General features: G+C 45.7%; 1 protein-coding gene across 10 annotated transcripts in view; it reads right to left on the bottom strand.

Annotated features, from left to right (window-relative positions):
• Positions 1 to 16,530, bottom strand: part of TLN2 (talin 2) — a 433,652-nt gene that overhangs the window by 95,489 nt on the left and 321,633 nt on the right. For all 10 annotated transcript variants that reach the window (XM_027067412.2, XM_027067414.2, XM_027067413.2 and 7 more), the window contains 7 exons: positions 16,285 to 16,482; positions 15,079 to 15,218; positions 8,044 to 8,137; positions 6,058 to 6,147; positions 4,072 to 4,194; positions 2,466 to 2,609; positions 482 to 643 (listed from right to left, as the gene is read on the bottom strand). In XM_027067412.2, coding sequence (XP_026923213.1) covers positions 482 to 643; positions 2,466 to 2,609; positions 4,072 to 4,194; positions 6,058 to 6,147; positions 8,044 to 8,137; positions 15,079 to 15,218; positions 16,285 to 16,482 — 951 coding nt within the window. The remainder of the gene's footprint in view (positions 1 to 481; positions 644 to 2,465; positions 2,610 to 4,071; positions 4,195 to 6,057; positions 6,148 to 8,043; positions 8,138 to 15,078; positions 15,219 to 16,284; positions 16,483 to 16,530) is intronic.

Consider the following 16,530-nt stretch of genomic DNA (forward strand, 5'->3'; position numbering starts at 1 on the left):
AATTTTTAAAGTGACTTCCCACAATCTCCCATTGCCTTCTCCCCTCCACCTTCTCTCTAGGTCCCAATAGATGTACCAAAAATGGCAGACCCTGTACCAGAAATTCCCTGCAGCAAATGAGCTCAAAACCACCCTACATTAGTTTACTGTTTGAGTAAACCCAAGGTATTTGCTACTCAAGCATAGTGCCAACAAATGTCTCACGGCCAACCTCTTCCCGATTTCTGCCCCTAAGCTTCCCGTGTACAGAATTTGGAGACGCCCTCCCCCATTATCCAAGAAGGTTAGTTGAGACCAAGGCTGTTGGTTTTTCATGATAAGTATCTCCATTAGTAAAGGACTCCTCCTTAGTGATTTGAATCAGGAGTGAAGCTTCACTAGACACAAGCCTTAGGGGACAAAGATCTTAAATCCTGCAAAGATCTTTTCCGTCGGCAACAGGTGACACAGGGGTCACGAAGGTCTCAGCTCCGAAACCTACCTTGATGGTCTTCACCAGGTTGGCAGTGCTGTTGGCGACTTCCTTGGCTGACTGGACAAAGTGCCTCTTGGCCACTGGGTTGGCTGTCTTGGATGAGGCGATACGACAGGCGTTGCACAGGGCCGAGGTGTGCTTGGCGACGATTGTGGCCGCGGACAGAACCTGCAAAAGTGTGGAGCTGGGTTGGGGCATCCCATGCTCAGTGCCAAGGAGTCCACCCTGGTCTGGAGCCCTGGATTCCTCTTCAGCTCCCATATCTGTGTAACTCCAACATGTGCGTCTAGCTCCACCGCCCCCAAGTCACTCCAAGAAAGCAGGGGACAAGAACTACTAAGCAAGAGAGAACGAACAAAAGGAAAGGAAGTGATGCTTCCTTACTGGGAGAGGGCTGGACTCCAGAGAGTCTTAAAGGAGATGCAGGCAGCTATGATTCATGACCCTTGGCCAGCCAAGAGGCAAATGGTCCAGGATCTAGGCCAGTGCTGCCCAACACGAGTAGAGTGTGAATGACATGTGAAATTTTAAATTTTCTAGTAGCCTCATTAAAATAAGCAAAAGGGTGCCTGGGTGGCTCAGTTGGTTGAGTGCTGACTACGGCTCAGGTCATGATCTCAAAGTTCACGAGTTCGAGTCCCGATTTGGGCTCTGTGCTAATGGCTCAGAGCCTGGAGCCTGCTTCAGATTCTGTGTCTCCCTCTCTCTCTGCCCCTCCCCCACTCACACTCTGTCTCTCTCAAAAATAAACATAAAAAAATTAAAATAAGTAGAGAAAACCAAGAGAAATTTATTTCGGTCGCTTATTTAACTTGATAGAGGCACAACATTTCATTTCACCAGGTAATCGATTTAAGAATTTGAGATTTTACAATCTTGTCATACCAAGTTTCAAGCTCCAGTGTGTATTTTACACTTACAGCCCATCACAACTTGGACTGGCCACGTTGCGAGTGCTTAATGGCCACAAGCAGCGTGTGGCCACCACACTGGAGCCCAGGTCTAGAGGAGGAAAATAAACATCAAGGTGTAATAGCTCCTTCTTCATGCACAGGTGGACTGTGGGCACCCGATTAAGGGGTCTGGGCCAGGCATCTTCCAGGCTCCACCCCCAACCCCAATGGCTCTTGTGAATCACCCGATCCACTTGGCTGAGTTTGGTAACACATCTTTGACCTTTATCAGACAGGTTGGGAGGTTAGGTGCCCTGATGTGTTCCACGCCAGCTCTCAGGCCTGCTATAGGTCAGAGGACCCCTCTATTGCCTCCTGAATGTAGGTCCTTCCCAGCCTCAACTAGGCCTGTCTCAGGGTTCACAGTGGCTGTGGGACTCTCAGGCTGGCTCGGGGGCCCTACAGGCCAGGCCTTGTTTCTTCAGCACACGCAGCTTGAGTAAGTGAACAGGACTCCATGACACTTGAGTAAGGAGTGTTGCACATATGGTCTAGTTCTAAAATGCCTCTGTGGGTCCTTAGTGTACTTTGGATTTGGATTCTGGCTCAGTACCACCGTCTCTGTGAAATGAACCTTGACAGCCCCTCCGAGTTCATCCCCTGTTCCCCCGTGCATCCCTGGTGCTGTCATCACACCCCGGCCATCCCATCTTCCAAACTTTATCCAGAAGAGTAGGTGCCAGGGCAGAGGGGATCAGGTCCTCGTGTTGACCCCTAGTGCTGAGCACAGAACGAGCACTCCACCTACGTCCTCTGACCGGAATGAAATCATGAGACTCCTGATGACTCTCTCAGTGATTACTTCACTCCTCCTGCCTCCAGTACCTCGTTTCAAAGCACTGACACACTGGCACACTCACCACATTTTGCAATATCCCCCTACCCCCTCACGTTCCTGAGTTGTTATTGGCAGGGCTGAGTTTACCTGACTTTGCGAGCTCCGAGAGAACAGTATTCTTTACTCGTTTCTCACAGTCTCCTACCCACCTAGGACAGCTTAAGAACTCACAGACCTCGCACCCACACCCCGTGGTTACCTGTGACGGGCTGCTGCCGGGGTCCACCAGGTTCTGGCATGCCATCTGGATGGCCTGGTTGGCCCTGGCAAACTGGATGGGGTCCACAAGGCCCTGGTGGCCCGCCTGGCTGTTTGGATCAGAGATGCCCACCAGGTATGCAGCCTGGAAACGGAGGAGGAAACCACAGCTCAGACTGTCTGTGCTCCTACATGAGCCTGTAGGGGACGACGGCCTGGCAATGCAAATGTAGCATTCTCAGGGGCTCCTTAGTGCACGGTGGTGAGGGTAATCTCATCAGTGAGGGTTTAAGGATACATGGGCCGATGGTGGCAGGAGTCTTCTGTAGGCTTCTAGGAACGAAACCTCTCTGCGCCTAAGAAAGCCTAAAGAAGCTTTTCTATGGGTCATGAACAAGGATGAAGGCAGCCCCGTGTGCTGCTGGTAGCCATCTTATGAGCCTAAGGGCACCCAGTCTGTGTTGTGTGAAGCTGACTCTTTGACTGGAAGATGGGAGAAGCACAAGAAAGTGGGTGTAGACCAAAGGCATGAAGCTGCTAGGTCACTCAACCCTGGAGCCTGTCCTGCACGGAAGTTTCTGGTCTCACAGCCTAATGCATCCTTAGTGTTTAGGCCCGTATTACCAAAAGTAAGTAAGGAGAATGCGCAGGATGGCTCAGGAGGGCAAAAAAACCCAAAACCAACCAAACAAAAAAAGGCAGTATTTGCTCTCTAAGAGGACAAGAGGCTCTAAGAGAAGGTCTTCTCTTTAAAACGCTTTGGATGGGTTAGTCAAATCACAGGCAGACAATGAATCTGTGAGCGGGAATTTTAACCTTAAGTCATTTCCTGTGAGATTTGAGGGGCAAGATAATCTCATCCCCCAAAGTAGGGAATGTTTCCCTTTGGTTCAGTAAAATCTTTCGGGCTCAAGGTAATTGTCAAGTGACAAATCCTTCAAGGTAAATGCTGACAATTTTTGAAGCTTCAGTCACATGAACCCAATAATTATCAGAGATGCACAGGACAGTTGAACAAAAGCAAGGAACATGCCCGATCACATCTTGGCAGGATGGTATCTAATTTTTTTCTCCCTCTGATCCTAAAAAGAGCATGACTAAGATTTTTGCATTTTTAAAGCTTCAGAGAGAATGTGAATTATGTAATACCCATTTGTTTTCTCCTCATAACAACTCATCTGTAAAAATGGTCTTAAACACACACACACACACACACACACACACACACACATCTGGCCTCTGAACCCTTATGCTGGGTCTGCAGTGTTCAGGGTCTCACTGTCCTTGCCAGGCTGCTCTGCTCCTGGGGGGGTAACTGGCTGATATTTTGTCTAAATGCCCCAGCCATCACAGGAATCTCCACCTTTACCATGGTTTCTATGATGGTGGTTGGAGAAGGAGCTGTGGCTGGAGCTCCCCCATGCCCCACTCTCCACAGGGATCTGGTACTCCCCTGCAGCTGGAGCTCCCCCATTCCCACCCTCCCACCCCCCACCCCAGACATCTGATATTCCCGGTATCCACAATCTACCATGGGACACAAGCGAAGGACATAGGCCTTAAGGCTAGAAGGCCTGCATCATAGGGCCTGGGGGCCAGTCCCTTACCTGGGCTGCAGCCTCTGTCAACCCACAGAGGGCCTTGGACGCAATCCCCACACACTCCCCAAAGGCAGGGAGGTCCCCGGTCTTGGCGTTCTGTGAAATCCCTGCCATTGACTCGCCCAGAACCTACAAAACAACCAACCAGTGATACTCTCTGAGCTTAACATTCAAGGCGACTTCATTGACAGTATTTGCCATTATTTTTCTTTATTCACATTAAGAGGAGATTTAAGAGAATTCTATCATTTCTGTTCCATACAGAGAAGTGAAATGAAAGTATGAACCTTTCATCTAAAAGTTACCTACATCTCAAAGAGACATAGTTAGTATATACACGAATCAATAAAGTAAAATCTGTATAGGGCATGCCACAAGTTAGTGGTCTAAACTGAGAACTGTTAGGTCCCAGAATATAAAAATCAGATACGTAAACTGTAGGTAGTCACACCCAGGAAGCAGAAGACATACTCTAGGTAATATTATTTACTTACTCATTGACAGCAAAATTTAAATATGTTTTTGTTAAAAAGTACACACATACACACACACACAGATGGGTGATCTGAACACTAAGACTATTTCCTAATTTTTTAAGTATTTCCCCTTATTCTGAAAATCATTGATGTATTTTTTTTCCCAGAGGTCTTTAAAATAACAGATAAAAGGGAGTTTAATATTTAAAATCTAACCCAGAAAGGTCAAGCATCCTACAGAAAGTCACATAGAAGGCACATGGGCAGAGGCAGGACACCTGCCCCATATCTGGTGTTCTGTCTTCTCTGGGCCTCATCACGCCCCAAGAGGAAAGGTCCTAGTCTACTTTCCAGAGTCACAGATGGTGGAATGAAAAAAAAAAAAAAAAGAAATTCCCTAAAAATGTTTCGATATACCAAACAGTCCAGTTTACATAAAGACTTGCAAAACAAAGAAGTTAGAAGGTATTGTTATATGAGTTATTTTCCTTTCCATAACCCTGTATCCCTCTTTAAGGAAGAGTTTCTTTGGCTCAAAGTATGTAAAACATATGCAGCCTGCCTAGGCAATCCATAACTCCATAAAGGATGCTGGATGGAGCAAATTCTAGTCTCAGCCCAATGCACAGCAAGCCAGTCCTGACATCACAACACAGATGTGCCATGTCCCCAGAGCTAACATAAGAGTGATGTAGACAAACACACACTTGTGCTCCAAGCACGAACTTGGCATTGCCAGCTGCTCATTATCTGTTTCTCTCACTTGTATTTCACTGCAATGTGGATTTGAAGCATTCTTAACAACTCCGGTATTACCATCACAAGTTAGTGTTTCTCAACCTTTTAAGCCATCATTATTGGTCCACTGAGAAGTCTATTTAGCCTCCCCACCCGCAACTGCCACCCATATCCAAGTAAATACTAAGAAATAAGATTCTGTTGAGCAAGGTTAAGGTTTAGCAGGGGGTGGGGACACAAACGACTGTATTATTTAGATTTTCCATTCCTCCTACCTCCCCCACAAAACTCCAAGTTTTTCAGTCCCCTCAAGAATGCATGCCATCAATGGAAGGCAAAAAGAACACACAAGAGGGTCTCATAAAAGCCAGGGTTAACTGACAGGCTTTCCCCTGCAAGTTGGTCCCAAATGAAAGAAATCTATGATTCGACTCACTGTAAGACTCATCCATGATATGGTCTAACCATTGTATCTCAAAGTGTTATTTCTGGACCGCATTGGCAGGGACCTGGGGACTCGTCAGAAATGCACAATCTCAGCCCCACCTCAGATCTACTGAATCAGAAACTCAGGGGTAAGGTCCAGTAATCTGTGTTTAACAAGACCCCTAGGTGATTCCGAGGCGCAGCCAAGCTTAAGAAGCATTTGAGCAAAGGGCTTCATGGTGAGGCTTCATGATGATATAGTCACACAGAGTGGCTGCAGGCAGATACATACAAAACCATCTAGATTTTTCCCCACAATGAGGAGGAATGTTAACAGCACAGACAGCCTTACCTTGGAGTTTTCCATCACACTCTCAATGCAGTCAAAGTAAGAGAGGTCACTAACAGGTTCATTAGGATTGTCCAACATCCCCTTGACAGTCTACAGAAGGAAAACACAACTTCAAAAGCAAGCCAGTGTTACAGAATAAGAGAAATCCAACGTCATATGAACTAACAACTTCCCCTCCCTACAGAGAATTCTGGTCATGATCACTCATGTCTCCAGATTCTTGAAAGGAATTTAAAGGGTTTTATCTGTGACTTCAGATTTTCCGCTGGCAACAAAAACACAGACGGCAAGGAGGAGGATGTCTCAGGTTAGCTTCGACAGAGAGGAGAGTCTCCTGCTCACACATTTGGAGGAGAAGCATGGTATCCACAAAAGGGAGAGATTTTTTTCTTAAGAAAATCTAAAAGCTAATGCCCGACAATAGTCAATTAGCACAATTTCTCTGCTGAATAACTCCAAGGAGTTTAAATTTCAAGGACACGTTAACTCATTTCTACTTCATGAGGAGAACCCTTAGTTTTCAGTTCTGGAAGCTTTTCATGAGTAGGCATGAAAGAAGGTAACCCTTCCAAACTGTCCACTGAGATGGTTCATTTATTTTTAATTCACAAAATATAGAAAATATTCACTCCCGTTGAGGTATCCATCAAGGAGCCGGGTATGGGGCTTGCTCCTTTGTCTCCACTCCACTGAAAATCTTCGCTAGCTCTCAGATTGTAATTATCCCCAACAATCACATATGAGGGAATTTTCCAGGGGAGGCGAGTATGGGGATGTAGCCATCCAGCCTCCTCTCCAGCGAGGGAGAATGTACATTAGAACCCAGCAGCCTTTGGGGGCACAGCCAACAAAGACACCATCGTTGAGTTACCAAGGATTGGGGACGTCATGATGGAAACTGCTGAGTTACTAAGTTAAAGATCTCAGGAAAGAGGGCAGCATAAAGAAGTTCATTTCATTCAAGATCCTCCTCCCACTCTTCACACAATAAAAACTGTTTTAGTCACAGCAACCCTGAAAGAGTCCTAATTTTGGCAACCAAGGATACAGTGAAAGGGCAGAGTATTTGCATCTGTGCCCACAGATCTTAGACCCAGCTCACATATCCTATTTGTGGATGTGAACAGACCAGGATAGGGCAGTAATCTACCCAATGTAGGGGACAGCCTCCACTGCTTTCAGAATGTTTTAGGCCAGTGGTAACAAGCCTCTTCTCACCTCCAGTTGTGCACCCTGGCCTATAGTCTCCAGCAGACTGGGCCTCAATCAAACCATGCAGAAGCATGGTGGGTGTTCCCATGCTAATCATCCAGAAAACTAAAGGTACATGGGGTACAACCAACCCCTATCTATTGAGTTATCTCTTTGGCTGTTTCAATATAACGTGCACTGCTTAAGACTGCTTTACATACAAGTAGGCACGATGATTTTCCATTTACCCACATACATGTTACAGGCAGACATGAATCCTCCATTATAAATAAACCCTGAGCCTGAATATAAATTGAAGAGCACCCACACTGTGTTCTGGGCCACTAGGGGTCCCACCATCGCCTTGATCCTGTAACAGGTGTTACTTCTGGGTTTCCACTCATGTGCCCCCTACAGTGACTAACATAAAATGAATGGGAAAGTCATTTTTACTCAAAAAGAACATCTATCCAAGTTTCTCCCACCTGCCCCAGTGTAACAACTCCAAAACTTTTTAGGTGGAAAGTGCCCATCTTCAGCCTGCACCCAGGCCTCTTCCTATTTGAAACAGAGAATCCTTGAACAAATTAACCCTCATCCTAGTGGAAAAAGGGGAAGCAGAAATGATACTCCTACCAAATCTAACTTTGATTCCTTCCCACTCAGACTGAAACTCTGGCCCCAACAGTCTTATAAGAAGGATATAAGGCAAGAACAGAGAAGAAACCGACCCTTTCCAGAAAGGACAGAGAGCCACACCCTCTTAAATCCCCAGCAGCCTTCACAGGGACTTACCTCGAGCTCCCGCAGGGCATTATCACATTCTTTCTGGCCAGGAGCTTGCTGGGTGCACAGAGTGATCAGCTGATTGATGCTCTCTGTCACAGCTCTGGGACAGAAACAGGTAAAGGGTTTTGTTTTGTTCTGTGAATACCAACATTTCCCCAACAGTGTTTTCTGGTTCACCAAAAATACAAGTAAATCACTGTCAAGGATGGGGTCCCAGGAGCCTCGGTGGCTCAGTCAGTTAAGTGTGTGACTTCGGCTCAGGTAGTGATCTCTCGTGGTTTGTGGTTTCGAGCCCTGCGTCAGGCTCTGTGCTGACAGCTCAGAGCCTGGAGCCTGCTTTGGATTCCGTGTCTCTCTTTCTGCCCCTTCACTGCTCAGGCTCTCTCTCTCTCCCAAAAATTAGTCAACATTCAAAAAAAATTAAAGGATGGGGTCCCCATGCGGGCTCTTCCACAAGGCTCTGAATGACCAAAATAAACCACAACCAGGGAAGATAGAATGAGTGCCCCCACTCTGCCTGTAATTATTCATTTGATTTCCCTTTAAAGGGTACTAATAGTTATTTTAAGAAAGTAGGACTATCTTTTAGCATATTCACAGGAAAGAACTTACAACCAAGTTGCAAATAGCAAAGAAATCATATTAACACTGTTTTAAAATATCCTTCATTAGCAGCCCATAAGGAATAAGATGATCTGAGCTAGGCTATTTGGGATAGTCTTTGTATCATTTGGAAGGTTTTATGTATCTTAAAACGTAGCGGGCATATAGTAAACTGTGCTTATAATTTTAAAATCTCTTCTTTCCATGAAATTCTACATGATTTGCTACTTCCTAGAAGCTGTCCCCAAATTATTGTTTAAAATAGTTCTTTTCTTTAACATTAACAGGAATTAAAGACTCGTGTGATTTTACACGTGTTTCTATTCTTCTTAGAACTTGAGAGGCAGCTCAGAGTTTTTTCTATATTGGAAAGGATTCCACCTCTCCCGGGCAACCTATGCTTACCTCCTGCCTAGGTTAGGCCATGGATCATTTACACAGTCACGGTCCATTTTAATTTTTTAATAAGGTGTGAAATATGGGTCCAGGTTCTTTTTCTGTGAGGGTGAGGGTGGCTTATGCAAGTCGAATTATTTCAGCACCCTTCACTGAAAACAGCTGTTCTTTCTGCATGGCCTTGCTTTTCTAATTTTGTGGACAATCCCTGGGCCTTATTTATGTGAGTCTACCTCTGGACCCTATTTCATTGACCTATGTGTCTAACCCTTTGCCAATAGCACACTGTTTTTATCCTACGCAAGTCTTAAAATTGAATAGCCTGTGTTTTAGACACGAAAAAAACAGAGATGGGAGAGACTTCGTTAGGGGGATGCTATAAGTAAGGAGCAAAAACACTCAAACCCATGCCTATCTGCCTCCAAAGCCAGATCCACAACCATTTTTTTCCGTAAGATCATCACTGGTCTACACTCCGGCAGGCCCTCAATTCTCTTCATAGTTACTAACCACTGCAGCTAACTCGCAACTTAAAACAAACAAAAACAAAACAGCACACTTGCTGTTCATCATTAACGCGGTCTAATATAAAAGATGTCTCATTTTATTAAATTGGCTTTGCAGCTTCCCACAGAATAACACATTTGATGGAAGATGATGTTGCCAATGCACAAAGGCAATCAGCTTAATTATTTGATGAGGAGATACTGCTTTGAATTTTAAATTTAGCTAGGGTGGATGGGAAGAGGAAAAAAACATTCCTGAACTCACGAAGGAATCCCAAAATAGTCTTTGTACGATGAACTCCAGCAATTCATTTATGTGGGGGGCAAGGTGTTTAATTAAGGTGTTGTAAGGAAGCAACTGTGTTCTCCATGGTGCAAAGCCAACACAGAAACAACTGGGAGCAGGACAATCTAATTCTGGGCATCTTGGAGGGTGTGGTCCATGATGCCTTCTCTAGATGGGTCTCTCAGGGATCCAACTCCATGTTCCATGTGGCAGGCTTCAAGACATACTTCTGAGTGGACAGGTCGGCATGCAGGAGCATAACAAAGGGTGCAGAATGCCCTTGACTGTGATGACATGATCATGTGGCGGATATTTCTACGTATCACACAAGCTTTCCATTTAGCTTATTTCTTTCCCTGTTTCCTGTTTATCTGGCTTTTTTTTTTTTTAACCTAGTCTTCACATAAAGATTTTTTCCATTAAAAACTGTTGACGATTGATGAACCCAAAGAATACAGAGCTGTTTATTGTCCTATTGTTTTGACTATTTTTCAGATGTGAAAAATTTTCAAGTAAAAACTTGGGGTCAAAAAACACCAAGAGACCAAAGGTTTGTGGTTGGATAATCCATACAAGTGCAGCACAGCATTGAAGTCTGAATGGTCGATGGCTAAGAGGCATGGTTTAGGTATTGTTTTTCCCAATTTTAGTCCGGATTAAAGAGCCCAATAATAAAATGAGTGGCCCAGAGGCAAACAGTTACACAGATTTGACAGTGATAAATAGTATTTGTAGGTTGCAAACTATAGCAGTGAGTTATAAGATCAAAGAATTGGAGGCACCCCAAATGTGCAATGATAAAGGACTGACTCAATAAATGTCGAGTCTACAAGAGAATTCTGGGTTCCCATTAAAGGTCATAATGTATAGGCCTAAACTGTACTTTTTGTAATCTTTTTATACAATTAAAAAAATGATTAAAGCTACACAAGTTTTTTTTTTTTTAATACAAAAAAGTTAAATAGCCACAATTCCACCATCTAGAAGTAGTGAGTGTTTCCTTGTATTTTGTTCTTTATCTAGGCATATCTAGCCATTCTCAGTTTTAGAAAAAAATTGAAATCCATAACCTCAGATGTTAAAACAAGACTCTCTAACCTACACGTTGTTTAGTGTTTAGAGATACTGAATTGATTCAACTAGTTTGGGAGCTCTGGAGGGAAATTTCATTATTACTTTTCTCATGTTTATTTTAGTTTTGATAGAGAAAGAGAGCAAGAGCGTGAGTGGGGGAGGGGCAGAGAGAGAGAGGGAGACACAGAATCCGAAGCAGGCTCCAGGCTCTGAGCTGTCAGCACAGAGCCCGACGCGGGGCTCGAACCCATGAACCGTGAGATCATGACCTGAGCCGAAGTCGCAGGCTCAAACGACTGAGCCACCCAGGCAGCCCGGAAATTTTAAACAGATATGGAGATGTGCCAGCAGTAAGAAAGACAATCGACCAATTTGTGCTTTTGATGATCTGTTAAGCACAAATCATCTAATAAGGAGCTTGGCTGGGAAAACAGCAACATCAGACATTTCCCTTCCTTAAGCGACAGTGTCCTTAAGAAGGTGAGAAAGAGCCCCCAAATTCCACCTGTGCATATTCCCTGGTCCTGCTCTGCATAAGGCATGAGAATTAAAAAAAATAACACTATAGTTTGTCTCTCTAGGAAAGCAAGGTGATTGCAATCCGGTTGGAGAGGCAGGATAATGAACAGATAAGGCACAAAGAAGGCGAGCCAAAGGAAGCAGGGATGGGGGTAGCACGTCAGACAGGATCCTGAACCTCCCAGAGGCCAGATACACTCTGGGCTCGCAGGCAGCACTGACGGAGGACACAGGTTCTTCATGGAAGGGAGAGCTCCAGGGAGGCCACAGCAATCAGAGAAGTCAGGCCTGAGCGAGATCCAGATTTGGGAAAAAAAAAGAAACAGAACATTCTGGAGGAGACCAACACACGGCCTAGTTTATATTTTCCTATTTCATAGTGTGGAAGTGCTGCTTGCTGGGTGATCCTCTTTCACTGTGTCTGGAGATAGGAGGCAGCCTGCCTGGCAGGAACCTCAAAACAAAGGGCAGCCCAGGAAGAGGAATCACTCACAAAGTTCTAAGAAACCCTCAGGGGACAGGAAAGCAGCTGAAAGACTGGCTGGGTCCCAAAGCTGGCAGTGGTGGGCATAAAGTCTTCTCAGCTGGGAGTTGTCCTAGCCAGGGTGACTGTGGTGTGAGCAGTGGTAGAGGGGAGGTGCTTAGAGGTACGATGTTCCCCCCACCTTTTGCAACTGCAACCTGGTTTTCCCTTTCTTTGGCTAAGTTCAGGGAGCATCAGACCAGCCCCTGGTCAGGGAAAAAGCTGATGAATGATTGACAAAGGGTTTCCAGCTCTACCCAATTCATCAGAGGAGAGTCTGAGCTCACCAACTGTACAGGAAGATAAACAAACTGGGCACTGAACAGAAAAGGACTTCATCCCCACTAAGCATCAAAAACCAAAGGACTGGGCTCCTCAAATGCACCTGGGCTCTGATGCAGAATGGAGAACAAAGGAAAAGGTCATACTCAACTGCTCTTCCAGAGAAGAAAGAGTCTGGAGACCATAACGAATAAAGGATTCAAGGTTGCTGACACGGGAGCAGGACAGGGCTGAGTTGGTCCAGGTCTGGGTCCTCACAATGGCATCCTTGGGGCTACTGTGTCATCCACATGACACACAGGCAGGGCTTGGTGTCTCAAGAATAGGGAGAGCAGTGGCAGTAAGATACCTGGTTCTTAACTCCAAGGGCACTTACATGCAGGGTTGTTGCCAAGTCCAGATGGAAGGGGGTGAGCATGCTGTGTGTGTGTGCCCTCTGCCCTAACTCTACCAGAGCCATCCTGGTTGTATTCACGGTGTGAGCCCAGCATCCAAGGCTGGACCTGGCCCATAGCAGGCATCTGGGAAAAATCTGCTAGCTGGATGAATGAATGCATGCATGCACCCCAGCTGTGCAGAGCTTTACCTCCAAAAGGGAGCTTGCCTGACTCAGGGGATCTGGCAGGAAGTTTCCACTGGGAAACCTCCTCAAGGAGCACAGCTTCCCAACATGTGCCACAAAGCCAAGGACAATGTGCCAGCACAATCACTTCATGTGATGGTTTTAAAGCACGTACTTGGCTATGAAACCATCAGGCTGGGAACTCCCTGTCAACGCTGAAAGCCAGGACAGAGGCAAGGAAAGCTTTATCACCTGGTCTCCGGGGCCCTTCCTCAATGTCACCACCAGGGGGCCTTCAGACACCCACAGAGCCAGGACAGCAGCAATATTCCTTGAGGGCCTGGGTTTCCTTCCTTATCTGGCTTTCAGTTTACACTCTCCCCTTCTTCCCACAATTTAGGAAAGTGAACAGCGCGTTCTAAGTTGGAAACTATAATTTTGAAACGACGCAAAAAATTGAAGATAATGAAAAACGTCTGAGTTCGGATACCTGGAAACATCAGTTGCCTTATCCAAAGGGTCTTTGTAGGAAAAAGAGGAATCAAGAGAGGTTTTATATGAGAAACAGCTGCTCAACAGAGGAGACATCACTCCTTCCTTTCTCATCTCCTGCCCCTAGGAGGGCACTCACTCACTGGCACAGTCACAAAGCCTAAGATGGAAGTGGGGAGAGGGGAGGTTTTTTTTCCCACTCCTAGTGGCTCTCACTATTGTTTGAAGCTAAAGTATACACACCTAAGGATAACTGTTTTCAAGGGAAATTCTCTAAAATTATCTAATTGCCTCACCATCCGCCAAAAAAAAAAAAAAAAAAAAAAGCACTACAAGCCAAGAGAGGACGAGACAGGTTTTAACCATTATCACCAAGATACCTTAATACTGAGAATGGACAAGAACCTAAGGATGATGTAGCACATACCCCCATTTTGCAGATGGGAAAGTTTAGGCAGGTTGAGCACTCCAGCCAATGTAACCAAGCGTGCCAAACATTCGAGCCTGGACTAGAATTCAGCTCTGAGTCTGAACTTAGCTTGAAGAGACAGGCACTGAGCACCCAGGAGAAAGACATGAAAAAAACCAATAAGCAAGCAAGCAAAGTCAAGTTTAAAAAGAAAAACTGAGAAGTAGAATTCAAGCTATGCATTTTAAGAATCACTAATCTTCGGGGCGCCTGGGTGGCTCAGTCGGTTAAGCGCCTGACTTTGGCTCAGGTCATGATCTCGCGGTTCATGAGTTCAAGCCCCGCGTCCGGCTCTGTGCTGACAGCTCAGAGCCTGGAGCCTGTTTCAGATTCTGTGTCTCCCTCTCTCTCTCTGACCCTCCCCTGTTCATGCTCTGTCTCTGTCTCAAAAATAAACATTTAAAAAAAAAAAAAAAGAAAAGAATCACTAATCTTCACATTTTGAAAAGGCTTCCAATTATACTATATATTCTAGTTGCCCACATCTCATCTGCTACTGCTGTTAGCTTTCCCATGTATCAAGTTATGTCAAAGAATGCTACGAAAACATGCATGCCTACAGGACCAGAGAAACATGCAACACACTACACTCTTGGTTCAGGAAAATGAGTGTGGGTTTGCTTACACAAAATCTGCCTGGGCTGTCACTGCACTTTCTCCACGTACCAGCATTCAATCACCCGTTAGTGAGCCACAGTGGCCGTAGAACAGATGTTGTATTGTATTAACCGCTTCCTCGGGTGAAAACAACGGGAAAGCAGGACACGGACAACATCCAGAACTCAGGCTCACGTTTTAATATTTCTCCCCAAACAATTTACTCCCACCCCTACCCCATTCATCCTAAACTGGAGCCCTTCTGCAAGTGACAAACAGATTATGTTTAAATCCATCTAATTAACATCAATGCCAGGCACATAGTAAGCGCTCAAGAAATGTTGAAGGCGTCGTTGGGTGTTGTGGGCTTTTTGTACTTTGCAATATTTTCTCATTTTTTTTTCCAGTGGGCATATATTACATTCATAATCCCAAAGATACGACACTACTTTAAAAATGTCTATTTAAGCCATCATGTTTATAAATCAATGGGGGCCTGAAGCCTAAGCAAGCTGAAAGGCTGTAGAAGACAGAACACCTCTTTAGTGGGGGAAAGCACATGAAAATAAGCCAGTTTAATCAAATGCCAGAGTCACGACTCTACCTCTGACAACAGAGAAACAGCAGCTCGTCTGTGTTCAGCGACAGAAGCGCAGCAGGATGTCAGGCATGGCTCTACAACAGTGACATTATTTAAGCACACACGAAAGCACATTCTGTTTCCCTTCTTACCTTGCGGCAGCAGCCAGGAGATTTTTTGCATTGGGGGCTCCTGGATCTACAGAGAGAGATTTGGCAGCTAACAACAGCTTGCTGGATGCCATAGAGATATTCTTGAGGTTTCCAATCACTTGGATCTGGTCTTCTTTTGTCTGGAAAGTCAAAAGGAGGCAGAGTAATTAGGGACTGTCCATTTCTCCTGGGAGGCATTCAGAGAGCCAGGAGTACCATGTTCGAATGGAAGCAAGTTATGGAGACCGCATGTAGCCCGGTGAGTCTGCAGAGGCCTGAATGGTTGAGACGGTGCCCAGTGTCTACTCTCCCCCAAACAGATACCCTGACCAAGATGCACGCAACAGGACAGAAATCCAGCCCCAACTGGGTCAGCAGAGAGCTGTGCTGTCTGACAAGGGCAGGCATTAAAAGCGGGGGAGGGAAGGAGAGAGAGGGAGAGAGAGGGAGAGAGAGCACATGCACACCAGCGCACAGACCAGGCCAGGATTCCAGCATCCCGCTCAACAATGCTGGAGTTGTCGAGCAGCTCGTACATCTCGGCCTGGCACAAACGACTGCCACTGTCTAGATATTCAGAGCTGACCGCAGCCTAGAAGTTCCTGACTTGAGAGAAGTCTCATTTCTCACCTGGCTTACTTACCACCCGAGAAATAACCATTTGTAGATAACACAGCAAGCAACACCCCTGGGTGTCTCCTCTAGGCAGTTCACAGGAGCTCAAGAAAAAACAGCTTTGCAAGCTGACACCAGACCAGTCATGTCCCCTTGTTCTGAACAAGGGTTTTATCTGTTCATCTCAAGGAGATAATTTTTAATCATTCGACACTTAGCATCAGACACAATCTCCTCAAATGGGCCCAGTGAACCTTAAACACAAGATTTCTCACCATATTATACGACCTATGAAGCACAGGACACAGAGCTGCCCTCCCTGCAAAAAGCAGAAATAAACCATGAACGCTGCTGCGTGATCGTGGGAAAAGTTATCCGTCATCTCTAAGAAGCATTTCACACATAAGCTAATAGCATCTTTAGGAATGCCAGGCCTGTGAGGTCACAGAGTTTCCTAAGCAGCAGAGAGAACGCATCGGTGTGGTCTGCTGACAGGTTCCCTATTCCTGTTTGTCCAGCGGGCCCTCAAAGGTGAACAGTCCATCAGAGGATAGGCAAGGGTCAACCCCAGTCTGCCACCGCCACACTCACCTGAGCCTGGCCTGCCATCTCAATGCCAGCATCCAGGAATTCATCGAAATCATCACTGAACTTCCCAGAGGCTGCGGCCAGCTCTCCGCTCTGGCCCCGGGTGGCATGGACCACTTCCCCAGCAGACTGGTTCAGATCAGCCGCAGCTTGGTTCAGTTCACTCTGGGCCTCCTGGAAAGGCTTCGTGCTTGGAGGTAACTGCAGGGGGAACAAAGGCATGCTCCATAAGAAGTTTTACTTTGTGTG

The sequence above is a fragment of the Acinonyx jubatus genome, chromosome B3 (genome assembly GCF_027475565.1).
Source record: "Acinonyx jubatus isolate Ajub_Pintada_27869175 chromosome B3, VMU_Ajub_asm_v1.0, whole genome shotgun sequence".
NCBI lineage: Eukaryota > Metazoa > Chordata > Mammalia > Carnivora > Felidae > Acinonyx > Acinonyx jubatus.